General features: G+C 38.3%; 1 protein-coding gene across 1 annotated transcript in view; it reads right to left on the bottom strand.

The window, feature by feature from the left end:
- The window catches only part of ankhb (ANKH inorganic pyrophosphate transport regulator b), a 199,316-nt gene that overhangs the window by 9,950 nt on the left and 171,718 nt on the right, over positions 1–17,648 (bottom strand). Inside the window, exons 9-11 of the mRNA XM_028803795.2 lie at positions 11,061–11,190; positions 2,467–2,590; positions 1,654–1,753 (exon numbers count right to left, since the gene is read on the bottom strand). Coding sequence (XP_028659628.1) covers positions 1,654–1,753; positions 2,467–2,590; positions 11,061–11,190 — 354 coding nt within the window. The remainder of the gene's footprint in view (positions 1–1,653; positions 1,754–2,466; positions 2,591–11,060; positions 11,191–17,648) is intronic.

Here is a 17,648-nt window from a genome sequence, read left to right as displayed (position 1 = left end):
ATGTGAATATGATGGGCCTACTTTTATATTTTATTAAACAGAGTTGTTTATTTGTTTTATGTGTTGTGTTAAAGATAGTTATTCATATTCCATAAAAATACAGGGTCAATTAAATTCAACAGATCCACATGTTTAATGTCCTTACTGAAAACTGAAAATAAATATTGTTGAAATGCTGTGGTAATTATACCCTGTTTATTTTTTTCTAGACATTCAATGACTGCATATATAGGGATCTGAATCATAGCACAAACTGATATTCGGACCTTTTATAAAAGAAAATTTTGTTGATCGTACCTCTTTAAATTTTAATTCAATACCCCTGCTCTAGTACCTCTGTATTTAACTTACTGGTCTGCCAGGTAGCTTACAGTGCTGCCTGCCCTAATATGACATATAATATGTGAATTTCCCCTTGGGATTAATAAAGTATCTATCTATCTATCTATCTATCTATCTATCTATCTATCTATCTATCTATCTATCTATCTATCTATCTATCTATCTATCTATCTATCTATCTATCTATCTATGACAAAGTTCTACAAAACAGAAGTGTAATGATTATCCCTACCCATTATTTGAGTTTGAAACATCTTCACTAATGTATGCAAAGAGCACAACATAACCATTCAAGCAATGCACTGTCAATTTTAAGTGAGATAGCAGCTACGGAAATCTTTTTTAACATGCCAGGAGCAAAGATGTAGGTAGAGCAGTGTTTTCCAACCTTTTCTCTGTAGTGGCACACTTTTTGTAACCCAAAAAATCCCAAGGCACACCATGATTCTACCAACCAAAAAAGAACTAAATCTATTAGATGTGCTAAACTGTCCAAAAGAACGGGACAGGGGCAACAAAAAAAAAAACAACTTGGAGATTGCCGTTCGCAGACACAGCACTTAGTGAGCACTTTGGACACATTTCCCAGCTGCTTCGTCCCTTTGCCCACTCATACAGGTGGTCCTTTCTCTGCTTCACTCCACTGACCCAGGGTTACACTCAACTCATATGCCTACTGCCCCTCATCTCTGCGAGAGTCGCTGGCTAACACACACCCAGACAGATGGACACCAGACACATTTCTTGACTGCTAAAGTGCTATGTCTGCAAAATGGCGATCACTGAGCTGCTTTTATATTGACTTCTCCAGGTAGTCCTGTCCTTCTCAGACAGGTTTCAACCACCTGTTATAGAGATGGTCACTTGCTGATGATCAGCTAATCCAGTGCGTCTTATTAGCTGCACCTGGCTGCTGCTTACCCTCTTAATTCCTATGGAAGCATTAAGGGTGTACTTAATTTTTCACACACGGCTTCTGCATTTTGGCTTAGCTTTTGTTAAATAAGTTATGACACAGTGTGTTGCTGTTCATATGAGGTTGTATTTACTTAATTTTAAGACCTGCTAAGGACCAGATGATTTTTATTATGTCCTGATGGGTAAAACCTTAGAACTGAAAGAGGGTGTACTTTTTTTTTCACATTACTGTACATACTTAATGGTTCTTGCTCTTGTTTTTTAATGAATTTTGCTTGTTTCCTTAGGGACTGTGAACTGCATGAAATACATTTTTGTTAACATTTTTACAGGGTTTTTTGAGTCTAAAGGCTGTGTACACTTACAGTGAAATCTTGTTTTTTTTTTCCTCACCTGTTTCCTGTAGACATAGCAAGCTGCTATTGCCACCATGGTTGATTCCCCCAAGAAACCAGCTAGAAGAGATCCGACACCCAGAGTAGCTCCATGTACCCTGAAGAATAAAAAGGTTTTGTAAGTTAACTTGAAAATTATATCATTGAATTTATTTCATTTGGAGATGTATTTGCTGTCAGCCACTGTTTGATGGCCACATTTACAATAAGCACACCTGTAACACAGGTAACATGAATTGCTGGATGCATGTTATAACTTTGTCCTGGGGGGGTTGGCACCCTGCCCGGGATTGGTTCCTGCCTTGTGCCGTGTGTTGGCTGGGATTGGCTCCAGCAGACCCCCCGAGACCCTGTGTTTGGATTCAGCGGGTTGGAAAATGGATGGATGTTATAGCTTTTGGTTTCCCCTTAAGAGACTTTTTGCCGGTGTTACTGTACTTAGGAGACACTAAAGCATTCCTGTATGAATGTTTGTGAAGCCTGCATTGGACTGACCTTATTTAGGCTAAATTTCAATGACTAATGAATGGAAGTACATAGTGACACATTTTTCAAGTGTCTTAAAATGTACAAAGATTTCAGAAAATTATTTAAAACATGCAGACATTATGTGATGAGTACACAATAGGAAGTAACAAGTTTAAAAAAATTAGAGTTGATTAGAGCCAATAAACTTCCCAGTTTTATGTACGAACTCAGTATTTGACTCAAAAGATGTTTTTAATGCATTCATTATTAACTACATGTATTGAAATCAGTCATAGATTTCACAACCAAAAGTTCAAAATGTTTCAAAGATAAATGGACCTACCCCAAGTAAGGCAGCACAATGAGACTGGTTATAAGGACTATGATTCTTAATACTGAACTGGGTGCCAGCACAAATGTCTTCTTTAGAGTCATCAGCCAACCAGTCAAGTGAGCTCGCACTGTAACTGTTGAAGAAAAAAAAATTATAAAAAGGGGAAAAAGATTTTCATATGGACTGATGTGAACAAATATTACATTCTTTCTGGCTAAAAGTTTAATTTTTTGTTGAACACTTTTTTACAAGTAGGAAGTGTAATTGCAGCATAGTTTCTAACAAGGATAATGTGAGGTTGCCCAAAAATCTACAGAACAGTCTAAACTTAATAAACAATTAAAATAAATGAGGGCTGAACAAAAGGGAGAAATCAAAATAACAAACGGACGAAACAACAGAAAGTTCACAGCCTGTCTGGACCTGTACAAGCTGCTGACCCCTGTCTGTTACTGCAGGTAGTATGGCTTTCCACTTGCCTAACAAAGTAGTACCAAGCATTTCGTTTCACACATCCTGCCTCTCTTTCCCTCTCTCTCTGCATTCTTACTTCTCTTCCTGCTGCCAGGTAAGCATTTGTACGAGATCATCACCTGAGCCCAGGCCCTCAGACCTCAAGACAGAAATCACATCTCAACCAGATTCAGAGGCGGGGGTTGATGTTTTTTCATTTGCAACAGTGACACCAGACTAGAGCTCACTCTAGCAGCCCTTGATATTCTTCTGACCCTGAACCTTCTCTATCCTTAACTGCTGCATATTCTCTTAATAGGGTAATGAGGCCACCAGCTTGTGACTGTGTGTTACTCTCAGAGAGTGCAGAGGGCTTCCATCTTCTTTCCAGTCCCCAATGAAGTTTCCCTCTGTCTATTATAAATGTCAAAATTAAGGGCCATCCAAAGCTCCTATACTTCATTCACAGCATCCCTATGTAATAATAATAATAATTCTTTACATTTATATAGGGCTTTTATCACTACTCAAAGCACTTCAGTGAGTGGAGAGTCATATCGATCACTACTAATGTGTAGCATCCATCTGGATGATGCAACAGCAGCCATTTTTGTGCCAGTATGCTCACCATACATGAGCTATTAGGTGTGAAGTGGTGAGAGAGATAGCCAATTATAGACAGAGGGGCCAGAATGACTAGGCTGTGAAGGGCAATATAGAATGGATCAGGATGCCCAGGGATCTTTATGTCTCACATGAAGGATGATGCAATTTTTACATCACTTTATCTCCGTCACTGCACTAGATTAGGATCCCCATTCAGATGACAGGGCAGGCGCCCCCTGCTGGTCTCACCGACACCTCTTCCAGCAGCATTTCAAGCTTTCCTAGATGGTCTCCCATCCAAGTACTGTACGGGCCCAATCATGATTAGCTTCAGGTGGATGACCTATTCTGATATGGTATGGATGCTGGCTATATGCATCAATATACAGTAATCCCTCCTCCATCGCGGGGGTTGCGTTCCAGAGCCACCCGCGAAATAAGAAAATCCGCGAAGTAGAAACCATATGTTTATATGGTTATTTTTATATTGTCATGCTTGGGTCACAGATTTGCACAGAAACACAGGAGGTTGTAGAGAGACAGGAACGTTATTCAAACACTGCAAACAAACATTTGTCTCTTTTTCAAAAGTTTAAACTGTGCTCCATGACAAGACAGAGATGACAGTTCCGTCTCACAATTAAAAGAATGCAAACATATTTTCCTCTTCAAGGGAGTGCGCGTCAGGAGCAGAGCATGTCAGAGAGATAGAGAAAAGCAAACAAATCAATAGGGCTGTTTGCTTTTAAGTATGCGAAGCACCGCGGCACAAAGCTGTTGAAGGCGGCAGCTCACACCCCCTCCGTCAGGAGCAGGGAGAGAGAGAGAAAGAGAGAGAGAGAGCCAGAGAAAAACAAAACAGTGAAAAATCAATACGTGCCCTTCGAGCTTTTAAGTATGCGAAGCACTGTGCAGCATGTCGTTTCAGGAAGCAGCTGCACAAAAGATAGCAACGTGAAGATAATCTTTCAGCATTTTTAGACGAGCGTCCTTATCGTCTAGGTGTGCGAACAGCCCCCCTGCTCAATCCCCCTACGTCAGGATCAGAGAAAGTCAGCGCAAGAGAAAGAGAAAAATAAGCTGGGTAGCTTCTCAGCCATCTGCCAATAGCGTCCCTTGTATGAAATCAACTGGGCAAACCAGAAATTAAAAGACCCATTGTCCGCAGAAACCCGCGAAGCAGCGAAAAATCCGCGATATATATTTAAATATGCTTACATATAAAATCTGCGATGGAGTGAAGCCGCGAAAGGCGAAGCGCGATATAGCGAGGGATTACTGTATACTTTTTTATGAAATTTAACTAAACTGTAACATCATTTATCTGGAACTCTAAATGGCCACACATTAAAAAGGTAGCTCCATAGAGATCTAAAGCATGTTATTACTGTCAGTACCCCTTAAGGCAAAAAAGGAAAAATGCTGGCACTGTGTACCAGCCCACGTCAAGCACTGATTATCTTACACTGTTGAAAGTATCTACATACTGCCTACATGTATTAAATCCCATCATAAATTTATTTTCCATTGACAGCACTCTGTCCTGACAACATCTTAATAATTACCATTTGTTTGAAGTACTCTATTTCTATATTTTCCTAATTTTTCAAATTGTTGCATTATTTGTAGTTGCTCAGTAATTTCAGATTTGTAAACTGCATACGCGAACATTCTAGAGAAAGCCACGTTAATTGATAGCATGATAAGTACGCATGTTTTTGAACTGACCCCTTCAAAAATCAATAGACTTGACAAGAAAAAAAATATAGTGTTTTGTCATCGTGTCATACAGCATGTACAATATAATGCAAAATACAAATTTTAACATTGATAAAACAAAAGAAGCTGGAGCCCTAGTGCCATCCGATTCTGCGGTCCATGATTAATATTATAACATTTATTTTTTGCAGTACACATGTGTTTATATAAATTTAATCAGGACATGTCAGCTACATGCTGGTTAATTGCATGTGAACATTCAGACTTACCTTATAGCAAGTTAAATATAAAGAGTGTGGGAAACTAAGCACTTTGCATTTTTCCTAACCAGCTCTTAATTTTATTGGTCATGTGGATATAAGGCAGCCTCGACCTCTTATCTTCACCTTCTTTTTCCATCTCTATAGTTTACCACTATATGACACATTGTATCAGAAGGTACTGAAACACCCTCTCCTCACTACACGTCACTTGTGTGAATGTAACAAAGATGCTAAATCACAGTTAAAATGATACACGAAAATTTCTACCAGTGTATCATTTTTCTGGCATTCCACATACCACTAAAACTCACCCAAGTTACCCATCTTTTACCTATAACAAGTGTGTCAAACTCAAGACCCATAGGCTGCAATGACCATTAGTTTTCTCAAAGACAACCTTTAATGTGCATTTCATATGTTGATTCTATCTGTATGTAATTTAAATTTACACCTGACATTAAAATAAGTTTCCAGTACTGTATTCACTATTGTTTATCTGAAGCACTGTAGCTACTATCCTTTAGTTAGTATGGAAACTAGCTGCTCATTGTTATTCAAAAATGACAAAGTGAAAAGAAGATGACATGCCCCACTACCATAAACAACTTTAGTATTTTAGCCATAATGCCAAATATATGTCAATCCCATGAAGGAGAAGATATCCCAACTTCACACATGTCGCTGCTGACACTCACTTTTATTTTCACTTTTTAAAGATGCTCAGGAGTCAGAGTTGGCCAACCTTCAACGATTTACCTGGCTGCTGCCACTGTCCTTACATGATTCTTTTGTCTTTTCCACTGACTTTGTTATTGTATGTTTATAGAAAACACTTTTGCATTTCCAGTTGTGTTAAATGAGACTGCTGTCTATTTTTTGGCCAGTTCCAAATGTGGCCTATGTGTTCCACATACTTTGCTTTAGCTACAAATTCTTGCATGTGTCTAGACTGCCACTCTCACTAAACTGTATGCGCTAAAGTTATTTTTTCAGTCAGTGCTAATCTAAGATCTGTGGCTGCTGCTAGATTTACCATCCTGCTACAATTTCAAAGAAAAGAAAAACTGATTAAGAGGGAAGGCAGTTTTAAGAGACACACAAGTCGGAATATAAATTTGTGGTAAGTGGAGCGGTACATTTGTGACTTGTTTTATAAAATATGTAGTGGCAATTGTTTGATAATTATATGCCAGCCCACATTGGTTATTATCTTTGATCCTTAGAAAAATAAGGTTTGACACTACTGACCAATATCTGAACCAATATCAATATCTGAAAAGTAGCAGCAGCATTCAGTCATATAATTCATAAAATATACTCTAATTCAATATGTATCAAGCTAACCATGGTTCAACTAAAATTGTTCATTGTTTTTAACGTATCTCATCTAAAATTGTCTAAAATATACCCAGGGCAAGATCCAACCTGTGAGTGATATCCTCAAATGCCTGCATCACTAGGTCACATTTTTGGAATGTTGTACACTTAAACCATATGGAGAAAAATATTTGCATATCTTTCAGATAGCTTTGGATTTAAAATAACTCCACACCTATTAATATAAATATCTGGAATAATACCAGATGGTAATATTTCTACACCATATATTTATAATAAGGTAGAATTTTTGTAATAATCAAGATAGAATTGAGGGTGTAGAGGTGATTGAACCACTAGGGTCAAGTGACCATAATGTAATTCAATTCTCAGTATTTTGTAAGAGTGCAGATGCAAAGACTAAAATTGTTTAGTTGAACTTTGGTAGGGCAAATTTTGACCAGATGCAACAAAGTCTAAGGAGGATACAGTGGAATAAGATTTTAAGTGTGGAGACAGTCGAGAAGCAGTGAAACAGGTTTAAAAATGTTTTACATGTAATGCAGGACAGAATGCATACGGGCACGGTTCTAATCCCTACCACCTTCATAGTCACTTCCCCTATCTCTTCATATCTTAAATCATTCTTGAGGCAGATTGAAGACTTAAGTGCCATCTTAAGTGAAAAATGAAAGAAAACATACTAAGTAATTGCAACACAAACACTGACTTAATCAGTTTTAACGCAAAAAGATGCTGACGAAAGAAGAGAAGAAACGGGCCGCTAGGGTGCAGAAAAGAAGAACTGCTCAGGAAGCAGCAAGCGCATCAGCCTCTGAGCAACTGAATGCTAAACGTGCAGAGAAAGAGGATGAAAACTATGAATGCTCAAGTCAAGTGTATTCACTGCACATTATCGTGCAATGTGCCGTTACTGGTAAGGAATATAAGACTAATAACTGCAAAGTGAATCGTAAAGCGTATGAGAACATGAGAGTAACCATTAAGAAGGATATCAGGGAGGCTAAAAGACAGTTGTTAGAGGAATATAGCAGATAAGGTGAAAGAAGACCCTAAGAGATTCTTTCAGTATTTTAGTAGTAAAAGAACAGTCAAGGAGGAGGTGAAGTGCATCAGAAATAGTAAAGGGGAATTAAAAGACACAGACAGTGAAATAGCGGATGCCCTAAACTTACATTTTTCTGAGGTCTTCACAAGTGAGCAAGTGGATAACCTCCCCGAGGTAAATATGACTGCTAAGGAGGTACTGAGGGATTTGGAAATTGCAGTGGGAAGTACTGATCAGATTAAATAGGCTGAAATCAAAGAAATCTTCTGGACCAGATAATATTTACCCTCGAGTTCTTAAGGAGGCTAGTGAGTACATATATAAACCCTTGACACATATTTTTAGGAAGTCACTGTGCACTGGAGAGATTCCAAAGGACTGGAAAATGGCAAATATCATCCCATTATATAAAAAGGGTGACAGGGCAGATCCAAGCAACTATAGGCCAGTTAGCTTAACATGCATCACAGGAAAATTAATGGAAGGAATTAAGGATAAGATTGAGCAACACCTGGGAAGGACAGGAGTTATTAGGAACAGTCAGCATGGGTTCAGAAGAGGGAGGTCGTGTTTTACTAACATGCTGGAATTGTATGAGGAGGCAACAATGAGGCAAATATGATCAAAGTGGAGCATATGATATTATTTATCTTGACTTTCAGAAAGCCTTTGATAAGGTGCCACATGAGAGGCTGGGCATCAAACTAAAAGAAGTGGGAGTTCAGGGTGATGTTTTTAGATGGGTGCAGAATTGGCTCAGACACAGGAAGCAGAGGGTGATGGTGCGAGGAACCTCATCAGAATTGGCTGATGTTAAGAGTGGTGTTCCACAGGGGTCAGTGCTAGGACCGATGCTATTTTTAATACAGGTAAAATTCTGTTATAACAAACTGCCAGGGACCTAAAAAATATTTCATTGTAATGAAAATTTCATCATAATGAGATTCTGTATTTGTTGCTATAGTGCTTTCTTTAACTTGCGTCCAGGTGTTTGCAATCATTTCAATAGCTTCTGTCATGTTAATTTTAATCTTCTCCTGTCTACAAGTTGTGATGATGAGAATTTTTCTCAGCATTTCTTTGCAGTAATACACTTTCAGAGTGCTAATGATGCCCAAACCCAATGGCTGAAGCACTACTATGCAACTGGGTGGGAGGAATTCAACCCGAACATTATCTAAATGCGGAAGCCTGCTGTGGGCAGCACAGTTATCAGTCAGAAGCTGAATCATCCTTTTCTTCTTCTTCATATTGTGAGGTTTCTGAACTCTTTTGGGATCTCCCTGATCCCACCCGCCCCCCCAATATCAACAACCCAACGGGAACGTCACGCTGAAGTGCGTCCCGATGCGCGATTGCCGCGTCTGTGGAAGATTGTCCGTTGCCGGGGCAGGGCAACCACAGGCTCACAACGCTGCAGTGAGGCGCCACAGAACCGAATCCTAAAAGATCGTGGGCGTGCTATAAGTTCCTGTCTTGCACCCCAAAACACAAGGCTTAATCTCAGTACTTTAGCAAAACCAGCTTTATTCAGCTTGAAACAGGAACAGCACGGTTATTTATTGTAGCGGGATCTGCCACTCTCCTATACTCAGACACAGCAGTTAGGCAGGGTCGTGGCCAGGTTAGTGGCTAAGTAATACTGTTCCCTGCATCTGTTTGCTTTGGTGAAGAGCCGCCCCAGACAGATAAACAGTCTTCCACACTACTGTGTGCAGTTTTGGTCTCCAGGCTACAAAAAGGACATAGCAGTGCTAGAAAAGGTCCAGAGAAGAGCGACTAGGCTGATTCCAGGGCTACAGGGGTTGAAATATGAGGAAAGATTAAAAGAGCTGAGCCTGTACAGTTTAAGCAAAAGAAGATTAATTGAAGTGTTTAAAATTATGAAGAGAATTAGTCCAGTGGATCAAGATTGTTATTTTAAAATGAGTTCATCAAGAACATAGGGACACAGTTGGAAACTTGTTAAGGGTAAATTTCGCACAAACATTAGGAAGTTTTTCTTTACACAATGAATGATAGACACTTGGAATAAGCTACCAAGTAATGTGGTAGACAGTAACACACTTTAGGGACTTTCAAAACTCGACTTGATGTTCTTTTTGTAAGAAATAAATGGATAGGACTTGCGAGCTTTGTTGGGCTGAATGGCCTGTTCTCGCCTAGAGTGTTCTAATGTTCATACTGTTTACATGCAGACTCCATAGAGATAACATCCATGTCAGGGTTTGAACCTATCAGACAACAGTGGTAATACATTTGTTACCTTGTCTGTGTTCCTTTTGACTAAGAAAGTTCTGTCCACTTTATGATAATAGATAATATATAATGAATATAAAATAGCATGAGAACAGAAATATATTAAAGATCTTGAGATAACATTGTACAGTATTGCTTTTGGTAAAGGAATTCAATTCCAGTGCATGGCAAATGCCTAGAGAGACAAGTGGGTCTCATAACATAATTGCTAAACATGAAAATTAGTCCCAAATAAATTATATTTTCTTTCATTTTTCACAATTTTTTTATCATATGTTCTCTTCCATTCTTGTTGGTTTAAGTGTGCATGTCGTTTTGTGTTTAGCATTTCACTGGCATGGTGGTTGAAAATGGGAGTCAAGTATTTTTACCTGAAGATAAGGGTTAAGGCTGCTTTAACAGAGAATGTAAAGAAAATTCATTTTTGAATATGTGTAATCTAAATATTCCTGGTTTTAAAATCATTTTTCTGGCTGTTCTATAGGACTTAATCAGTGGTTCTCACCACAGTTACACTGGTGTGAAGACAGATAATTAGGCAAACAAGATGCTGTTAATGAGGCCCATGATTTAAAAGACACTGAGAGAAAATGGATGAGTTGTTATGTAGACTAAAAACTATTTAAGGACTGACTGGGGGAGTTGAATTATTTATAGTCAATGATACTGCTTCAGCTGCACATAAAATATATAATCATAACCATTTATGCACGACATTTCATTAGAGATCTAGTTATCCATCAAAAACAAGTACCAACAGCATAAAAATTCATTAAACAGTTCTGTTGGAGTTTTACTAAGTGAATGTGTGCTTCTTATAAATTAAAACCAGGCTCTCCTATAAAACCAAGATCTACTGTATCACATTACAACATTACAGTCACTCAAAACAAATGCAGAATGGGTTAATGACATACCAGGTATTGGAAAAAAGGAGAAAATCCGCAATGGGATCACACAAAGCTCTGCAAAGGCCATGTCCACCCGAATAATATCCACCAAGATCTTTTCAGAAACATTTGGTGTCCAAAAAACCACAAAGCACAGCTGTGGGAACAGGGAAACAAAATTTAGAAAAAAAGAGTCAGAACAAAAATTACACGAGGCAGTCATATACAATAGCCAGTGTAGAAGAGACTACTGAGACTCCAGCATGATACTGAAGTCTTCGCATTTTAATGAAAAGCCAATAATGCAGTAATGAAGCAAGTCAGGAGGGGCTGAACAGCTGTATATACAAGAAATAAAGACATACTTAATAAAAATAAAATAAAACAAGCATTTGGTAGTAATGAGGAGCCTAAACAGAATAGCTGCCAAATGACAAGACTGGCACTTTGTAGGAAGCATTTCTTTGAAAACATGGTCTTGTGAGCCACGGCCCACATTGGCAGCATCAGATATAAAGCAGGAACAAACCTTGGATGGGCTATTAATGCACTACAGATCCTACTCATTTGCATACATGAACTGAAACAATTGAAATGGTTGATGAAGCTAACATCTTACAATCACTGTGGGACTGGAGTATCTAAAGAAAACCTAGTGAGCACTACAAGAAACATACAGTGTCTACACAGAAAGTAACTTGATATGTAATCAAAGAACAGACATCTACAGGAGTGGGACAGAGGTGCTAGCCATGAACTTCAGTGCCTACACCCTTATACCAGGGAGAGTAATGCTTTCCCTATGAAGTTGCAAAGGACACAGCAAAGAGCCTAACAGTGACCTGGTGAAGGCAACATCACACCACACTATAGACAAAGGACCAAGTAGCAAAGAGAAAGAGTACACTCCAGTACAAGAACAGTTCTCCACTTGAACCTGGAACAACAATGCTTAACTCCATAAAGCACCATGTAACATCTTTAAAGACTTGATATCGTAAAACTGTTTATCTGTGGAAAGATTAATTATAATTCTAAATAGCCTATAATAGTCAGCCCCTTCTGTGTTATATGATCCTCTGTCTCTTCTGTCTTCCATTCTGTCTTCTATGTTGATATATATGCAGTTATCATATTTTTAGAATCCTTGTGTTTATTAGTCAATTGTATTATTCTGTTTCTTATAACGGGTGGCATGGTTCGCTTCCCGGGTCCTCCCTGCGTGGAGTTTGCATGTTCTCCCCGTGTCTGCGTGGGTTTCCTCCGGGCGCTCCGGTTTCCTCCCGCAGTCCAAAGACATGCAGATTAGGTGGATTGGCGATTCTAAATTGTCCCTAGGGTGTGCTTGGAGTGTGGGTGTGTGTGTGCCCTGCGGTGGGCTGGCGCCCTACTCGGGGTTTGTTTCCTGCCTTGCGCCCTTTGTTGGCTGGGATTGGATCCAGCAGACCCCTGTGACCCTGTAGTTAGGATATAGCGGGTTGGATGACGGATGGATGGATGGATGTTTCTTATAACCTGTTTGCTTCAGTTGTCTAGATAAGTCTAATAGCCAGAAAAAAAACCTTTAAAAGAGAAAATGCTTTGATTAACTTCATGCAATCCATTCTCACATCATAAATACATTCCCCACACATCTTACAATTTGTCTGTGGTTCACCCTTTCTTGATGTACTTTATTAGTATTAGTAGTAGCACAGTCACATGTACACAGCGCAAGGAAAATCTTACTTGCACTCTTTGGTGTCATGATAAATAAGAATGTGTTAAAATACATTATTTTAATAGAAAACACAAATCAGCTTACCTTGAATGTCATCAATATGTTCTGATTTACTGTGCTTTGGTGCTGAAGTGCGTTTCATCTAAATTCATAGGCCAGTTTTTATTATGGGCATGTAGGCTGCTATCAGTCATATGCAGTATAAATTGTACTGTAAGCACATTTAAAGAGTTAGTATACCTATAAATGAAAATAGCCTTGGTATTAAAAAAATAATATATTCCACTCTGAATTCTGCTCTGTCAAAATATCGAATATCAGAGTTGTGCCTCGCCTATGTGTTCTGTAGATTAATATATGACCAGCCATGACTGTCAACCTGACTATGGATGTTTTCTGAAAAAAACGACATGTGGCAATTGAAGCTCAAAGAGGTATCTGTTTCACAGATTCAATAACATTATCTCTAAGAAGCTTTGATAAATGTCTGTCCCACCCTATTCTTATTCCTCCATATTAGGGTTTACTGTGCTTACCCAGAGATGTTTTTGCTAGGTAACTCATTTTGATAGCTAATTTGCAATGTGAATTTTGAATATTACTTCCTGGCTAATCAGTAAAAGTGACATGATTGGTTACAGTCACTGTAGTCACTGTAGAAACATACTGTATATGTAAAACATATGAATTAAAATGACTGAACTTGAATGATAATAACATCTAAATGAAGTCAGTGCAAAATATGCTTGATGAGTCCTCATCTTGCAGGGATGTAAATCTTGCAGTATGAACTAACTTAATGTACGTGAGATGTGGATAAGTTGGTGAATGGATGAAAGTGATCAGGAGTATTTCTTAAAGTAAAAACAATAACAGATTCTATAGAACAGATATAAAATATGAAATTTGGTAAAATGGAATTAAGTTCTGCCCTACTGTGTAAAAATATCCAAATAAAAGCTCAATCAACTCAACAATCACCAGACCCTGTAAAAGTGAGTGGGAAGCATTCAAAGCTTCCTTTAAAACTTTAAACTGCAGCAGGAAATGCATATCCCAGTATAGGAATAAACAGTTGAAACACATTGCATTCCCCATGCACATTTAAATAGGGGCAGCTGCCCTAGATTATTATATGTATATAATATTTGTGTGAAATGTTTTTCAAATGAGCATGAGGAGTAAATCAGAATTGCTTCTGCAAGTACATTCTTTCAAGGACAGTTCACTAAGCGCAATCCAGTGCTCTCTGATGCCCAGTTGTGGTTTATGTAATACAAAGTTTATAATTAACCTGGATTCCTAAATGCCTCACTGTGAAGCCTATGATACTACAGATCATTGAAAACAGCCCATATTTATTTGGCACAAAACAGCAAATTATGTCAGGCTACTGGAATGGAGATTTGTGTGAAAGGTGAAAGTCTAAAGTTGCACAAAAATAGACACAGTGAAAATGCTATCAATGATAATTATTTTATAAAGAAACTGGCCATTTTGATTGATCCAGTGTGTTTTTCTGTTAACCCAACACTGAATTAGTAATCAATAACAAAGCGAAAGGTGACATTCTGTTAAACATTATACTAAGGCCGGGTTTATACTTCACACGACGTGACGCATGCCGCAGCGGAGGCTCCTGCTACGCAAGTATTTTACTTTTTATACTTGCGCGCGTACTTTACGTAAATCGGTAAGAATTCACCAGGTGGCAGTGTGAAATATCACGGTGAGAACAGGTTGGGCTTCGCTGTGTTGTGAATTGTCTGGAACACTCATTAAATTCCGATGACACCTTACCGCAATATCTCTGAAAAGGATGTTTAATTATTAAATCCATCAATCCAGGGATGTGTCCATTCCAGCAAGCATTGGGCACGAGGCAGAAACAATCCCTAGACGGGGCATCAGCTCATCGCAACGTGAATACAAGCACTCACATACACGCTGGCGTCATTTTAGTGTCACCAAATCTGCATATCTTTGGAAGGAAACCGGACCACACTGCGGAAACCCAGCAGGAAAACATGTAAACTCCAGGCAGGAAACACCAGCAACGTGACTCCCTGTGAGACAGCAGTGTTACCGCTCCGCCACCATGTCACCCCCATGTGTATAATTATAAACAGTGTTCATTATTTAAACTAAATTAACGATTTATCTGTAAAATGTAACATACATACTTTATTGCATTTCATCATGAAAGTGATATCAAGTATAAATCTTAGGATTCTAAATGTGCACAGAGTTGGAATTTCATACATTTAATGTATTCTGTGTGGCGATCTATTGCTGTCCGGAGGAAGTCCTAGAAAAAAAACGTGGCACAGAAGATGGTATGTGAGACTTTTAAAATGTATCGTGTCATTACGATCAGGAATATGCAACGCTTGAATATAAAAGCACCATGAATGCCTTTTATGTCGGCATTTTGCTTCACCACATCGAACCATTCATCAAACATCATAGCACGCACATCGATCTCGTAGGATCCGCAAAGCGGCTTTCTGTCACATATAGATAGTAAACAGAGACTCTGATGTCACATTCTGACTTTTATCACAGTGCGCCCCCGGACTTTTTGCTGGTACTGCAACTTGCGCATGCAACGCGTTAATTTCTGTGTACCTGCTCAGAAGACGCGTCAAGTGAACACTGGAAACGCGTGGCAGCCATGATGCATGTGCGTATACGTTCTGAGCGTGAAGTATAAACGAGACCTAAGGAGATAACATCCTGATAGGTAATGCTTGCTGTAAGAAAAAGCCTAACAAAAGTGGAGTAATGTACTTTCATTGCTGCCAAATAACAGTGTGGAACACTCTAAAGAGTATGTCTTCTGTTGATTTTAAAATAATCATCATGCTATATAAGATAGAGTGCAGAAAAATATTATAATATAGGTTATTTATATTACTATTATATAAAATATGTCATATGTTGTGATGTTGCTCTTGATAATTGGGTTAAGAAAATAGATGAATAAACATATACAAACATACACATACAAATACAAATACTTATTGGGCAAATTACACCTGTACACCTGCTTATTCATGAAATTAAGCAGCTAGTTCCAGCACCCCATGGCAATTGGCCTGGCTACAGTCAGGATAGCCTTGGAAAATGCTAGGTCACAAACAAATAAGACAGTTATTCTTAATGAATTTTTTTACCACCCATAAATTGATTTTTTTTGTGTCTGACTGAAACCTGGTTGACTGCTGGAGAATCTGACAACATTTTCAGAACTTTTACTGGAGGATTTTACTTACTTTAACTCATGAGAACAACTAGACGTGGAGGAGGAGTTGACGCTGTTTATAAGAAAAGTTTCAATTGTAAGAAAGTGTCATAAAACTTCTATTCCAGATTTGAGCTGAATGTGTTAAAGATGGATCAAATTTATTCAGATTTGTTCGCCCTGATATACTGTCCACCTAAATACAGTAAGGGTTTTACCAATGATTTCTCTGATTTCTGATTATGCAACAATATGATAAAGTCCTTATTGTTGGGGACTTTAATATTCATGTCTGTTGCCCTACTAAACCGTTATCTACAGACTTTTAAAATGCTATTGATTCTTAATCTTGTACAATTTGTGACTGGCCCTACTCAATAGCATGGGCATCCATTAGATGTTGTTTTATTATGTGGTGTACCTGTTTTTAACATTGAACTTTGTGATGTATTCTTTTATGACCACATGCCTATTTTATTTGAAATACCATTTCCCAGTTATGATTCTAAATTGTGTTCTCTTGCTTGCTGAGGAGTTACCTCACTATTTTACTCTACCTGTCAAAACATTTTGGATAGTGTTGCCCCATTTAAAGTATATGTTCTAAATCTCAAGGTGAGCCATGACTAAATGACACCACTCGTGCTGTCAGACGTGAATGAAGAAGGGCTGAACGCAAATGGAAATCAGAAAAGTTACAAGTGTCTTTTGAGGATTAGTTGGCGTGAGTACCAGCAAATTTTCAAAGCTGAAAAGACAAAATAATTTCTGATATTATTCCGTAAAACAGCCATAAACCTTGTGCCCTTTTTAGTATGAGTAGTCTTGAGGATGTTACAGTTTGGACAGCCTTAAACTTGTGAAATTTTAATGAGAACAGAGCTGAGGTCCTGATGCTTACGACAACCCCCTCACATGGCATTGAGCTCCCTGAAACCTTGTGCAGGATTCACTGTGAAAAACCTAGGTGTAATTATGGTTAGTGATTTTAAATTAGATGAACAGAAAATCACACATTTTTTCAACTGAGGCTTTTATTTAAAGTTATCATTTCACGATTTGTAAAGAGTTATACATGCTTTTATTTTGTTCCGACTTGACTACTGTAATACACTTTATGTTTCTGTCAGCCAGGCATCTATCTCACATTTACAGTTGGTCCGAAATGTTACAGCTCATCTTTTAACAGGAACATGCAAGTGAGAGCACATTTTTCCTGTGCTGGTCTCTCTGCACTGGCTCCCTGTTTGTTTTAGGATTGATTAAGATTTTTTTTTTTTGCCTATAAAGCACTAAATGACCTAGCTGCCTCTTACCTCTCCGACCTTTTACAATTATATATTCCATCTTGATCACTCAGGTCTACCTATTAGTTGCTTCTGGTCGTCCCTAAATCAAGACTAAAGTGTAGGGGAGATTGTGCCTTTGCAGTTGTAGCCCCCAGACTCTGAAATGTCCTGCCATTTCCTGTTAGGCTGGCCCCCACTTTGCCTATTTTTAGATCACTTCTTAAAGCACATTATTCTTCCTTGGCTCTTAATTTAAGATAATTATAGAGCTGTGTCTGTCTATTTAATTGTCTTTTGTTTATTATCTTTTATACTGTATTATTCTTGGTTGTACAGCACTTTGATCAGCTATTGCTGTTTTT

The sequence above is a fragment of the Erpetoichthys calabaricus genome, chromosome 6 (genome assembly GCF_900747795.2).
Source record: "Erpetoichthys calabaricus chromosome 6, fErpCal1.3, whole genome shotgun sequence".
NCBI lineage: Eukaryota > Metazoa > Chordata > Cladistia > Polypteriformes > Polypteridae > Erpetoichthys > Erpetoichthys calabaricus.
This window is presented reverse-complemented; position numbering and strand designations above follow the sequence as displayed.